The 15685-nt window shown below is 36.7% G+C and overlaps 1 protein-coding gene across 1 annotated transcript in view; it reads right to left on the bottom strand.

Annotated features, from left to right (window-relative positions):
* WNT10A (Wnt family member 10A) overlaps positions 1 to 15685 on the bottom strand; it is a 99500-nt gene that overhangs the window by 36666 nt on the left and 47149 nt on the right. The window contains exon 3 of the mRNA XM_053698150.1: positions 1434 to 1807. Coding sequence (XP_053554125.1) covers positions 1434 to 1807 — 374 coding nt within the window. The remainder of the gene's footprint in view (positions 1 to 1433; positions 1808 to 15685) is intronic.

The following is a 15685-nucleotide window of genomic DNA, read 5'->3' as shown; positions in this document are numbered from 1 at the left end:
AATCTGCACCTTCATCTGGATAATAAAAAAATAATTTTGTGTTCTATGTTCCTTTAAACATTTTGTAAATTTGTCATTGTATGTAAGTCAGTGTTTTTGCTCATTTTGTGTCCTCCATTCATATATGCAAATCCTTTGGTTTGTAACATGCTTGGGATGTGCATATTTGGTTTGTAACATGCTTGGGATGTGCATATTTGGTTTGTAACATGCTTGGGATGTGCATATTTGGTTTGTAACATGCTTGGGATGTGCATATTTGGTTTGTAACATGTTTGGGATGTGCATATTTGGTTTGTAACATGCTTGGGATGTGCATATTTGGTTTGTAACATGCTTGGGATGTGCATATTTGGTTTGTAACATGTTTGGGATGTGCATATTTGGTTTGTGACATGCTTGGGATGTGAATATTTGGTTTGTAACATGCTTGGGATGTGCATATTTGGTTTGTAACATGCTTGGGATGTGCATATTTGGTTTGTAACATGCTTGGGATGTGCATATTTGGTTTGTAACATGCTTGGGATGTGCATATTTGGTATAATATGCCATTTAGAAGTTACTGTTAGCCTTGGGTACAGATCACAAGAAGGTGATTAGACATCCTAGAAATTAGCTGACCTTGCAGAGACGTTGCACACATAGCACAAAGTGCAGGTACAGGGAGATCACACACACATGAGATAACGTGTATATTTGTACATAGATGGACCCAAGTTTTGCAATTCTGACATTCATTTTCTTTAGTGTTTTGCTTTTCTTTATGCCAGAGATGCCCAATTACAGTACTCATAGTTACCAATGGCCCTGATTTTGAGATTGTTCCCGTTAAAAAAAAAAAAAAATAGAACAAAGTATGCTTGGCAAGGATTATTCTAAAACTAGGACTGTTGGTAGACGTTGAGGATGTATTTAGATAACCCTTTGTTGTTATGAATTTGTTATCTATTATTTTGAACAAATGATATTAAAGGGACATTCTACTATAAACTTTGTTTTCCCTTAAAGGGACAATAAATACAGTATAATTACATAACCAAAAAGTGTATAATAAAAATACAATGCAATAGGCCTGTATCATGCGATACTGAACTTTGTTCATGCTCAGTAGTAGCTGCTGCCTTAGAAAATGTGCACGTAAAACACTGCGCACAATTTGATAATGGAAGTAAATTGTAAATTCCCTTTAAATCCCATGTTCCATCTGAATCGTGAAAATGTAATTGTGAATTTGTTGTTAGCAATGATTTGTTATACCAGCTGCAGAGTATAACATGTCTACATGTGGAAGTGCAAAAACCCAGAGCATTACTAAAACAAAGTCAAAGTAAATATAAAGAATCCATGATGTACTAATAACAATTTGGAAAGGTGAGATTCCCAGAATGACATGAGTAAATTATTGAGTATAACTAGAACAACAAACTCACCTGACGGCCAACTCTGTTGTTGTGCAGCCTCATTCGAGCATGTATATCCCTATACAACTCCCTTGAGTCCAAGAATTCTTTAGAGAAACGTTCTCCATATTCCACATCTGGACTACAGCCTCCCCATTCCCATGAGTCCTGAGGGCCAGGGGCATCTGCAGGAAGGTGTTCCATCACACCATGCACCATGCCCTTGCCACGATTCATTGCTTCTAGCTGAAGCCTATGCAGTTTAGCGCGGAAGGCCTCCTCGTCTCCCCGGCGCTTCTCATCACAGCCACATGGCTTCAATTTACCCATGGAGCAGGCATTGGATACCGCATGGACCACACCTGCTGCAGCGATGGCGTAGGCATAGGCACTTTCTCGGAATCCTTAGGTAAAGAAAAGGAAAATCAGTGGGGTTGCCAGATATATATTTTTCAAAAAGAAAGTGTATATATTTATTTCACACAAGTCAAACTTTTATTATTGTGTGCAGTGAGTATTTATTTCTACAGGATATACATTAGGAACCCTACAAGGTATGGCTACTAAAAATGCAGAGCAAAATTATCTTAAAGATTCTTGATTCAGACATGTGTACCATTAAAAAAAAAAAAACTTCCCAGTTTATTTCTATTATCATATCATAACTTGGTATCTTCTATTGAAATGTACCTCCTTTCTGTAAAAGCATACCTAGATATGATCAGGAGAATACACATCTCTTCTAAAACACTTTGGGCAAGATTCCGAGTGGCGTGCTAACAGTAACGTGTGAGCATAAAGGGGTTTATTGCGGCTGTTTGGATGTAGCGCTTGTATTACAAGTTAAAATTTAATGCATTCGCTTGAGTGCAGTTGAAGGTAACTCGCGTCGGGATAGCGCTTCCTTAGAGCTTATATGTGTGCACATTGTATTTATTTGTGTATATGTGTATTTATAGACATATTTGCACATATAAATACATATATATACATATATAGACATATATAGAAGTGCATTGGAGCCCTTCGCGGTTAAGTAGAGAAAAGCATGTAAAATCATATTTATGCTATATTAATTTTTAATAAAGTGTTATACTGTATTTACTGTAAATATTTCACATTCCAATGTTCTGCACATAGCAGAATATGTTCTATGTATTTATAAATAGATATTCTTATTTATAGCTGTACATATCTATACCTATATATATATATATATATATATATATATATAGAGAGAGAGAGAGAGAGAGAGAGAGAGAGAGAGAGAGAGAGAGAGAGGTATAGATATATATTGTACCAAAATACCATATATATATATATTATTATTATTATTATCATTTATTTATAAAGCGCCAGCAGATTACGCAGCACTATACAAAGAATAAAAAACATTACAGGGATACAGTAATACACAAACAAGTACAGTAGGGGTAAATAACAGTTGTAGGTGCGATAATTCAGATATACAAAAGGAGAGAAATGCCCTGCCCTTGAGCACAATCAGTAGTAGTTCACTTTAAACACAAAGTGGCCTGCAGGTAGAAAGGCTCTCAAGCTTACAATCTAAAGGATATGGAATGGACACAGAAGGTATATATATATAGGAATAAATAGAACATATTCTGCTATGTGAAGAACTTTGGAATGTTAGTGCACTTAAAATATGTGCTCGGGTTTGTGTGTGAGTAGGTTGTTTTCCCCCCCACTTCTTTTGCTCAATTGACGTCTATGGGGGAATACGTTAATGCAATGGCAATATTCTAACCAGCTTTTTACGTGCATCGGGTTAGCGCACAAGCAAACCTTTTTACTTTCAACTTGTAATACGAGCGCTACCAGATGCGCGCAAAAAGCTTAGTTCTAGTGGAGCTGGTGCAAGCGGGAGCATTAAATACCGATCCACTTGTAATCTGACCCCATTTGTTAGCAGTTTGTGTAACAAATGTTAATAACAGTAGCATTATATGTTTAATGTGAATTATTTGCTTATATCAGATTCACTGAGTTTTATTTTCCATTATTTATATTTATTTATATACTTATACAAAATAAAAACATTCACTCCTAAATTATACACACCCTTTACATATTATATTATTTCTTTACGGTTAATGTTATTTTTTCTTACAGTTATTTGTGAAGCCAACTTATCATCTGGCTGTTATATAATATGGTAGTGAAGGCTAAGTATATTGATATAGTAATATAATGCATGAATAGCCAAGATCTGGAAGCCACAGTCCATTGCAACATTCTAACAGTGAAGCAGTCAAGTTCAACAAGTGGAGCAGGGGTTGTCCCTGTGCTTTATTTACACTGTGGGGAAGTGCAGATTCTTAGGACAAATGCCATTAGGATGGTTAGCCTTTCATGTCTGGGATTGCTGGAGGACCTGATAAGAAATCAGCTGTGTTTACCAGAAGTTGTCAAAATTAGCACTGATGCTGTTTACTCATTACAAAACCTCTTATACCACAGTAAACCTGTTGTACTGACAAATGTAGCTAGTAAGTGTAGCCAACTGATGTGACTCAATGAATCAAAGTAATCTCAGGCTCAGGGAAAGATATACATGAGCTCCTGCACTGATCAAGCAACTAATGTCAACAGAGTCAAAAGTCTGCATGATGCACTTATAGGGTAGTAAGCACTTTGAGATTGCAACATAAAATACTTAAATTATGCATAGTAAAACAACTTTGTAATATACTTTTCACTCATTATTATTTGTACTATTTTCCTGTAATTTAAGGCTGAAAATTATGGATTTTTTTAGTCCTGTAACTGAAAGAGCACATGGCATGCTTCACAAGCCTAACCCTGACACAAATAGGTCCCTAATTTGCAGTTTGTTGTTTTATCAAATCTGCTGAAGCCAAACAATGGATATTTTGTTAACACAATGGGGACTATTTATCAAGCCATCAACTTACTTGCATTCGACGGCACCAATATGCTCGCCTAAGATCGCCTAACATCGCTGCCGCTGACCTGAATACGCTCTCCAAAGTTACCAAAAAAGCTGTCAAAAAGCAGCGCACCAAGTACGGGGCGATGAGCAGCGGACTGTTGTTAAGTAACAGTCATCGATCTCGCTGCTCTTCGACTTTTTCCCAGCTTTACTGGTATACTGTCACTAAACACCGCCACTATACTATACTTTTTTACCCCTAAATCGCCACTCCAGGACCCCGCCGCAATGAAATAAACTTATTAACCCCTAAACCGCCGCTTCCGGACCCCGCCACAACAAAATAAACTTATTAACCCCTAAACTGCCACTCCCGGAGCCCACCGCCACCTACATTATGGTATTAACCCCTAATCTGCCGCCCACTACACCACCGCAACCTACATTACATTTATTAACCCCTAATCTGCCGCCCCCAAAAAAGCTGTTGACTGTTAGAATGTTGCAATGGACTGCGACTTCCAGATCTTGGCAGCCCACTACACCGCCGCCGCCGCCACTATAACTACATTTATTAACCCCTAAACCTAAGTCTCACCCTAACCCTAACACCCCCTAACTTAAATATAATTTAAATAAATCTAAATAAAATTACTATCATTACCTAAATTATTCCTATATAAAACTAAATACTTACCTGTAAAATAAACCCTAAGCTAGCTACAATATAACTAATAGTTACATTGCAGCTAGCTTAGGGTTTAGTTTTATTTTACAGGCAAGTTTGTATTTATTTTAACTAGGTACAATAGTTATTAAATAGTTATTAACTATTTAATAACTACCTAGCTAAAATAAATACAAACTTACCTGTAAAATAAAACCTAACTTAAGTTACAATAACACCTAACACTACACTACAATTAAATAAATTAACAATTAAATAAATTAAATTGGCTAAAGTACAAAAAAAAAAACAGTAAATTACAGAAAATAAAAAACAAATTACAGATATTTAAACTAATTACACCTAATCTAATAGCCCTATCAAAATAAAAAAGCCCCCTCAAAATAAAAAAAAAACCTTGCCTAAACTAAACTATCAATAGCCCTTAAAAGGGCCTTTTGCGGGGCATTGCCCCAAAGAAATCAGCTCTTTTACCTAGAAAAAAAATACAAACAACCCCCCCAACAGTAAAACCCACCACCCACACAACCAACCCCCCAAATAAATTACTAACTAAAAAAACCTAAGCTCCCCATTGCCCTGAAAAGGGCATTTGGATGGGCATTGCCCTTAAATGGACAGTTAGCACTTTTGCAGGCCCAAAGCCCTAAGCTTAAAAATAAACCCACCCAATACACCCTTAAAAAAACCTAACACTAACCCCATGAAGATTCACTTACCGGGAGACGTCTTCATCCAAGCGGCAACATGTCCTCAACGAAGCCGGCAGAAGTGGTTCTCCAGACGGGCAGAAGTGGTCCTTCAGACGGGCAGAAGTCTTCATTCAGACGGCACCTTCTATCTTCATCCTTCCGGCGCAGAGCGGGTCCATCTTCAAGACATCCGACGTGGAGAATCCTCTTCCAACGACGTCTTCTTGCTGAATGAATATCACTTTAAGTGACGTCATCCAAGATGGTGTCCCCTCGATTCCGATTGGCTGATAGAATTCTATCAGCCAATGGGAATTAAAGGGACAGTCTAGTCAAAATTAAACTTTCATTATTCAGATAGGACATGTAATTTTAACCAACTTTCCAATTTACTTTTATCATCAAGTTTGCTTTTTTCTCTTGGTATTCTTAGTTTAAACTAAACCTAGGTAGGCTCATATGCTAATTTAAATCTCTTTTCAACACAAAGAGACAGAAAGTACACATGGGCCATATAGAAAACACTGTGTTCAGGCACAGTAAGTTATTTAAGATTTAGCACAACACAATGCTAAATGCAAGACAATACATAATAAACACAGTCACAGTCACGTGATCAGGGGGCTGGAAGAAGGTTCTTAGATACAAGGTAATCACAGAGGTAAAAACTATATTAATATAACTGTGTTGGTTATGCAAAACTGGGGAATGGGTAATAAAGGGATTATTTATCTTTTAAAACAATAAAAATTCTATTGTGCACTGTCCCTTTAAGGTAGAAAAAATCCTATTGGCTGATTGCATCAGCCAATAGGATTGAGCTGGCATTCTATTGGCTGTTCCAATCAGCCAATAGAATGCAAGCTCAATCCTACTGGCTGATTGGATCAGCCAATAGGATTGAAGTTTTTTCTACCTTAATTCCGATTGGCTGATCAGAATCGAAGGGTCGCCATCTTGGATGACGTCACTTAAAGTGATATTCATTCAGCAAGAAGACCTCGTTGGAAGAGGATGCTCCGCGTCGGATGTCTTGAAGATGGACCCGCTCCGCTGGAAGGATGAAGATAGAAGATGCCGTCTGGATGAAGACTTCTGCCCGTCTGGAGGTCCACTTCTGCCCCGCTTGGATGAAGACTTCTGCCCGTCTGGAGGACCACTTCGCCCGACTTGGATGAAGACGTCTCCCGGTAAGTGAATCTTCATGGGGTTAGTGTTAGGATTTTTTAAGGGTGTATTGGGTGGGTTTTAGTTTTAGATTAGGACTTGGGCCTGCAAAAGGGCAATGGGGAGCTTAGGTTTTTTTAGTTAGATTTTTATTTGGGGGGTTGGTTGTGTGGGTGGTGGGTTTTACTATTGGGGGGGTTGGTTGTATTTTTTTTTACAGGTAAAAGAGCTGATTTCTTTGGGGCAATGCCCCCCAAAAGGCCCTTTTAAGGGCTATTTGTAGTTTATTGTAGGTTAGGGTTTTTTATTTTGGGGGGGGGGGGGCTTTTTATTTTCATAGGGCCCTTAGATTAGGTGTAATTAGTTTAAAGTTTTGATAATTTCTTTTTTATTTTTGTAACTTAGTGTTTATTTTTTGTGTAACTTAGTGTTTGTTATTTTTTGTAACTTAGTTAGTTATTTGTAACAGTAATTTTTTAGTGTAGATTTAAATTATTTGAGTAGGGTTAGGTGTTTAAATATATAATATAGTTAATTTAATTTGTAGTTTAATGTAATTTTTGTATAAAAGTTAGGGTAGATTAATTATTAATTTAATATAGTTTAATGTAATTTTATTATAATAGTTAGGGTAGGTTAATTATTAATTTAATATAGTTTAATGTCATTTTATTATAATAGTTAGGGTAGGTTAATTAATAGTTTAATATAGTTTAATGTAATTTTATTATAATAGTTAGGGTAGGTTAATTAATAGTTTAATATAGTTTAATGTAATTTTATTATAATAGTTAGGGTAGGTTAATTATTAATTTAATATAGTTTAATGTAATTTTATTACAATAGTTAGGGTAGGTTAATTATTAATTTAATATAGTTTAATGTAATTTTATTATAATAGTTAGGGTAGGTTAATTAATAGTTTAATATAGTTTAATGTAATTTTATTATAATAGTTAGGGTAGGTTAATTAATAGTTTAATATAGTTTAATTTAATTTTATTATAATAGTTAGAAAAGGTTAATTATTAGTTTAATATAGTTTAATTTAATTTTAAAGCTAAGTTTAAATTTATTATAAGATAGGCATGAGTTAATATTTAATTTAAAGTTAACGGGTTGTTAGGTTTAGGGATTAATAGGTTAATTTAGCTTATGGCGATGTGGGGGCTGGCAGTTTAGGGGTTAATACATTTATTCAGTTGCGGTGGGCTCCGGGAGCTGCAGGATAGGGGTTAATAAGTTTATTTAGTTGCGGTGGGGTCCGGGAGCGGCGGGATAGGGGTTAATATCATTATGTAGGTGGCGGCGGTGTAGGGGGCGGCAGATTAGGGGTGTTTAGACTCGGGGTACATGTTAGGGTGTTAGGTGTAAACGTAACTTTTATTCTCCCATAGGAGATTCAATGGGATATCGGGCAGCAGCGAACATGAGCTTTCGCTACTTTCAGACTCCCATTGATTCCTATGGCATCCGCCGCCTCCAGGACGGCGGATTGAAATGCAGGTACGCTGGGCCGGAATAGTGCCTAGCGTACCTGGTAGTTATTTGATAAATGGCAAAAGTAGTCAGATAGTGCCAAATTTGCATTCGGAACATTTGTAGTGACGTAAGCATTGATCTGTGTCGGACTGAGACCGGCGGATCGTATGTTACGTCACAAAATTCTACTTTTGCCAATCTGTAGCCTTTGATAAATAAGGCGAATCAAGCTCTCCACAATTACGCTGCGGAATTCCAGCGTATTTTCCGGATGACGGCTTGATAAATAGAGGCCAATGAATGTGGAAAGCCCTGTCTTCTTCAGACGCAAGTCTGGATTGGCTCCTTCAAATAAGGAAAGTGGTGGATAGTGTTTTACCACTGAAAATCAATTCTAGCAAACATGGTGTTAATTTAATCTAATAAAGTTCAGACTCTGCTGATATGTTGATCTATTGGAAGACTGCAGAAAAATGTTGTAATTACAAAGATATGGCTTTAAACATCTTTTGCTTTTAAATAAAAATTGTGCTTTGCCCCATGAATTTTCAGAGTTAAATTACAGGAACATTAGGCAAATAAATACTTAAAGAGACACTAAACCCATTTTTTTTCTTTCATGATTCAGATAGAGCATGAGATTTTAAGCACATTTCTAATTTACTCCTATTATCATTTTTTCTTTGTTCTCATGCTATCTTGATTTGAAAAAGCAGTACTGTAAGCTTTAGAGCCGGACCATTTTTTTTAGCACCTGGGTAGCACTTGCTGATTTCTGGCTAAATGTACCAAACCAATCAGCAATCGCTACCCAGGTGCTGAACTAAAAATGGGCCGGCTCCTAACCTTTCATTACTGCTTTTTCAAATGAAGATAACATGAGAACAAAGAAAAATTGATAATCGGAATAAATTAGAAAGTTGCTTAAAATTGCATGCTCTATCTGAATCATGAAAGAAAACATTTGGGTTAGTATCCCTTTAAAAAAATAATATATTGCCATGAAAACTGATAATTAACAATGTTAAATAAAATAATAATGTAACCATTGTATACAAGTGTATCCTCTGCTGGTCCTGGAATATAGCTGGTGGAACTAAAGTCTGAGCAGGACTTCCTATAGCGCAACTAACTAGACCCCAGAGTGCTTGTGTTTTGTAATCATTTAACTTGAGTGTAACACCCTGTTATACCTGGGTTTGATTTGTGAGTACTTACCATAGAGCTAATGTAGCTCCACCATATGTGGGTACCCAGTGTTGGATTGGCCCATCTATTTAATGCCGCTCTGCTCCTGGAATCCTGAAGGTAATGGGCTGGGGTGGGGGGACCAATGCTCGGACTGGGCCGGTCTTTAGAAATTTCCAAGGCCAGTCCCAGTCCAGCCCTGTGAGTGCCATTACAACCAGCACAGAAACACAGCATTTTCAACAGAGTAACGCTATGGAACTTTCTATATGTATTTGTTTTAGGTATATTGTGACTTCAATAAGGAGGATATATAGCTGAACCGACAGAGGATACATTTGTATACAATGGTGGTTACATTATTATTGCTTTTTTATTTTAAACAACTAATTAAAGTAAACTGCAAAGTTTTGATTTTGACTAAGCATAATTTCACATTTTATTTTTGTTAATGTCCCTTGAAACTCAAAGTATTTTGAGCTAGTTTACAAGCGGAGCGTGCCGCAAACAGCACATTTTTGTAATTAAATAACTGCACTAGGCAGTATTTTGGGGCTAAAAGTGGCGGGAGTGGGGTGTTAGAAAATAACTATGTACACATATTAAAACATAAATATATATGTACAGTATATAGTCATATACACATATATTTAAATTTGCTGCCATAGCTGTGCTACTTACCCCCTTCGCTGGGCTTAGGTTTTAATGCCGTCTCTGATGACATCAGAACAAGGCTCCTATTGGAGTTTATGGAAGTGTTGACAACTTGTTATACTAGCACACATTAGCGTGTGTTGGTTTCACACAGGGAAGCGCAAATATTACTTTCATGAAAGTGATATTTAGCGCTCCACTTGTGAACTCGCCCTCTGTGTTTAATTACTCTTTAAGGGCAATAAACTTTATCAATAAAAGTTAAAACATAAGTTATTTGAAGTTTTACATATACTCAAGAGATGGTGAAACTAATGTAGGCAACATATTTAGAAATTGTTGGTTTAGCAACTGGTATGAATACGGTATGCTTGTTTCAGTTTTGACTATTACAAAACATGACAAAACTGTGTCTTCCTCTAGTTTGCATTTGATTAACATGCACATACTTTCCAACTGGCTTGATATTTGCAAGACAGTCCTAGTTTTTGGACTACTGTCCTAGGGTATAATTATCCCAAGAGTCTGTCCTGCATTGTAAAAGTCTGCCCTAAGGTGTGGGCTTGGCATGACTGTGGGAATCAGACATCAGCTCCTTTATGGTTTTATGTATATATATTTGTTTGCATATAGTACCATGTCAGTCTCCTGCACTTTACATTAGAACAGCATAATAATATATATGATTTGATAAAATGGCATCTCTAAATCTTCTGCAGGTTACCAATTAGACTGAATAATGAAAAAAAAAAATATTTTGTGCAATTTACAGTGCATTTTGAATTTAATAATATTTATTTATTTAATTTTAGTTTTTTAAAGCGTTGGCAACTATGTATTGCAGAGTAATTTCACTACTGACATTAACGCCTGTCATGCTAGGACGATTCCTCTAACCTACTAATGTTTACAAACTTTCTCCCAGTTTTAATCTCTCTTGTAAATGCATTAATTTTGTTTGCTTAGTGGCATGTCTGAAATTTTTTTTTTTTAAATGTTCATGACAGAGCATGACACAACCAAGCAATATTTTCAATTTGTCATTGTACATTTTATTTCCAATCGCATAAGTTGTAAAAAGTGTATTTGTAAATTGTAATTCTTTTCATTAAAAAGTGTAGTTGTATAAATATTGATAAGGCTATAATAGGAGGCAAAACAAAGGTGATTACCATTTAAAAATGAACAGAGAATTGTAAAGAAAAAAAATATTTTCCACTTTTTGTATTTATGTAAGTATACATGAGAAAAAAATCTTTATTTATTAACTATTACTTATATTTTAAAACTTTGAAAAAAACTTAAAGGGACAGTAAACACCAAACACGTCATTGTTTAAAAAGATAGATAATCCCTTTATTTACCATTCCCCAGTTTTGCATAGCCAACACTGTTATATTAAAGGGGCAGTTTAGTCAAAATTAAACTTTCATGATTCAGATAGGGCATGCAATTTTAAACCTTTGAGTGCTAAGCACTTTCCCACCTGGGTGCTATTGCTAAGGTTTTCTTAAAGGTTTTTTATTTAATATTTTTAAAAATATTTTTTGTAACTTTGTATTTATTTATTTCAGATCCCCAAGACTTACACAGTTGGAAAGGTTAGGCGATTACCTTTACAACCGTGGGTCTTGGGGGTCTGTAGCTGCTTAGATGCCTGAGATACAGGCTTCTAAGCCGCATGCCCCCTGCTCCTATATTTAACATTGTTAATGTTAAATAAAGTTGCACAGTGACGTCATCACGTTTATTGCGCGTGACGTCACCACGCAAAATGGAACCCCCGGCGATGCCTTTCATTATGCAGCACCGATCGCCGGGGTAGGAGCGGGTGGGAGCTCCTAGATCTCCCTCAAGTTGGGAGAGTGCTAGTGACGACTCTGAGCCGTCATTAGCACCAGAGTGGGAAACTCTGTGACAGCTCAGAGCCGTCATTAGCACTCAAGGGGTTAAACAACTTTCCAATTTACTTCTATTATCTAATTTGCTCAATTCTTTAGATATCCTTTGTTGAAGAAATAGCAATGCACATGTGTAAGCCAATCACACAAGGCCTCTATTTGCAGCAACCAATCAGCAGCTACTGAGCATATCTAGATATGCTTTTCAGCAAGTGCTATCAAGAGAATGAAGCAAATGAGATAATAGAAGTAAATTAGAAAGTTGTTTAAAATGACATGCTCTTTTTAAATCACGAAAGAAAAAATTTGGGTTTCATGTCCCTTTAATACACTTTTTACCTCTGTGACTTTCTTGCATCTAAGCTTCTGTAGAGTGCCTCCTTATCGTGCATCTTTTGCATTTCATATGGCACACATGAGCAAACATTACATGTTATTAGCTATTCACAGCCAGACTGTGAGGTAAGAGGTGGGCTGCAGAGTCTTAGAAATCAGCCTATAAGCCCACCTAGGTTAAGCCATTAACAAAAAATACAAAGAGAAAAAAAGCAAATTGGAAAGTTGTTAAAAATGATATGCCCTATCAATGAATCCTGAAAATATTATTTCAACTTTACTGTCCCTTTAATTAAATTGCAGATTATGTAATAGACACAATGTTGGACGTCCTTATACCAATGATAACATACAAAAAGAAATAAATGACACCCCAACTCTCCCTGAAGTTCAGAGACTCTCCCTCATTGTAATAGCGGCTCCCTGACACCTGCAAATGAAATGCAAGCTCCCTGAAACTACAAGTACCATGATCCAACGTGGCCCAAATCCGGAAAAAGTGTTTTTTGAAGGAATGCCTTTAGTTCCGGTGTTGTCACAGCAAGTCTGTCTTTAATTTCAGCGTATTGTGTGTCTGCCACCCTCCCTCCTGTTATTTGGAGGCGGCGATTATGCTCTTGGGGGAGGAGGAGAATCAGCAGCAGGCAACATTGGCTGCAGCATAGGCTAAGTGAGAACTGAGAAAGAGGGCTAAGAGAGCGTGCCCCTGTGAGGGAGGAGATAGACACCCCTGCTGTCAAATTGACTCTACTGTGAGTACAAAACATAATTACAAATAGCCTCTCAAAATCACACCCACTCCCAGACACAAAATCCGAAAGTCGTACAGGGACAACTATACTGGGTACTTCAGAAGCTGAGACGCTATGGAACCCTTAAAGCATGCATCAGTAACCAAAAAGCCCCCACTGATTTTAATAAAGTAAAACACAAATACTACCTTATTTACTGCATGTAATTAAACTTTGTATTCCAAAATATTTGATCATTCGACAAGCATACATTTACTGGAAAATAGGTTTGTTGTATGTGGTTGTGCAATAAAGCTGCTTTTTTTAATGTGAGTTTAGTGGGAAGCTACTTTAATGATAAGTCTCTATCTTATTTAGGGTTTCCAGGTGTATAGTATATCACCGGGGGGGGGGGGGGGGGCAGGTTGGGATGTCTGCAATGAATCCAATTAAAGTATTTATTTCCAATTTGTTCACAGTGATACTATTGTATGTGAATAGTCGTCATCCTGTCTTCAATGCGCAATAAAAGGTTTTCCTTAAAAATATTTTTAATTAGAATTTAATTATTTATGTTTCCATGTTTTTTACCACATTTTACAAGATGTTTATTCAAAACAGGTATTTTTAGGATACATTTATTAAGCTGCTTTTGAGGCTGCAGCCACAATTATAAGAAACAGAGGCTCTTTATTTTGACTCTCAGTCAATTCAGAGGTGAAAATCAATCCCCCTGGCACTTGCTCATACAAAGTGATTGACATGCCCTGCTCTCAAGCAATTGGTTGTGCGAGAGCAGGGGTAACACTGCACATGAAAGCTCTTGTGCAATGTTACATTTCGCCATGCAGTGCAGCATTGCAAGTGGTCATTGTAGGCAACAGGCTTTTTACATGCAAACCCATCCGCCTGCAATCATCAATAAATATTTCCATTGACTTAGTTGAAGATAATTTTCTAACATAAAGGGCGGTGCATTTTTGTTACTAGGATGAATGTGGCCAGTGAGCTAACGAGAAGCATCATACCTACATATCGGCAAATCACCAGCCATGTCCTGTTGAGGAATGGCACAAGAAGAACTGATACAGGGAAGAACCAGATAGGTAAAAGGGGATTTAAAAAAAACAAAATGCTGTAATGATAAAAATATAGAATATTTTATTTTTATATTTTTAATACTCTCCTTGGTTTATAGTTCCCATTTATTTCATCCCCTGTGTATATTTGTATTTCTCCCTTTGTCTATTTATTTCTATTCAACAACTTTTTTTCCCCCTGTGATAAAAGGTAATTTATTTTTATTTTTCTCCATGTGTCTGCTGCTCCTTTTCCTTTGCTTCTGCCTGCCTGCTGTTCTATTGCTTCTGCCTGTCTGCTGCTCTATTGGTTCTGCCTGTCTGCTGTTCTATTGCTTCTGTCTGCCTGCTGTTCTATTGCTTCTGCCTGTCTGCTGCTCTATTGGTTCTGCCTGTCTGCTGCTCTATTGGTTCTGCCGGTCTGCTGTTCTATTGCTTCTGCCTGTCTGCTGCTCTATTGCTTCTGCCTGTCTGCTGGTGGGAGCAGCTGCTTGCTATGTCAGAATTTGTTTTCCTCTTTTTTCCTGGCTGCACATTAGAATGCATTCTTTACATTAATCCTCTTTATCAACTCACTGTTTACCAACCTTCCTGTGCAAAGTGACTGGAGACTGTGCCAAGGACTTCCCCTGTTTTCCTTCCTCATGGCTCCACAACCTAACTGGCCCCAACATGTCTACCTTATCCCTCTCTCTGCTTCCCTTCACCTACACGGTCGTCTCCCTCCTTACAGCTCCACCTCTGTATTTGTATAAGTAAACTAACGATGAACCTGCCCTCGGCTGAAAACCAGCCACAGGCTAGAGACTTTCACGTATCCCAACTTGTTTTTAGTCATCTAAACACCAAAGCATGATCTTACTCTAGGAAGAGAAATATCCGTGTGTGATCTGACAAATATAGAAAGGTGTTTTTTTGTTTTTTAAATCTGATTTTTATGTAAATGGGCTTTAAAATATATTTTCCTTTGTCGCATTTAAGAGGGTTTTCAAATTTTGTATTAAAGGGACATTAAACACTAAATAAATGCTAGATAGAATGATGCATTCAAAGAAAAGATTATTATGAGAATAACATGTAGGTGTATTTTATAAAGTTTCATTAGCTGTTTAAATATTGACAAAATAAATGTAAAGTTTTAGTGTCTATAAAACAATGGGAGCTGCCATGTTGTAACTTGGGTTACCTTCTCTGTTGTGGCCAATTAGGGACAGTTATAAATAGGTCACTAGAGTCTGTAGCAAATGGCTGTGTGGAATATAACAGTGTTCTGCACTTACATTTCTAGCAGGAACTGAAAAAGCTCAAAATTTCAGAATTAAATTACAGGAAAAGGGTACAAAATAAATAATGAGAGTATATTGTAGAGTTGTTTTTATTTATACTATTTATCATTTTATATTACCATCTCAAAGTGTTTAATGTCCCTTTAATGTTTTTTTTTTTTTTT

Source organism: Bombina bombina, chromosome 1, assembly GCF_027579735.1.
Source record: "Bombina bombina isolate aBomBom1 chromosome 1, aBomBom1.pri, whole genome shotgun sequence".
Lineage (NCBI taxonomy): Eukaryota > Metazoa > Chordata > Amphibia > Anura > Bombinatoridae > Bombina > Bombina bombina.
This window is presented reverse-complemented; position numbering and strand designations above follow the sequence as displayed.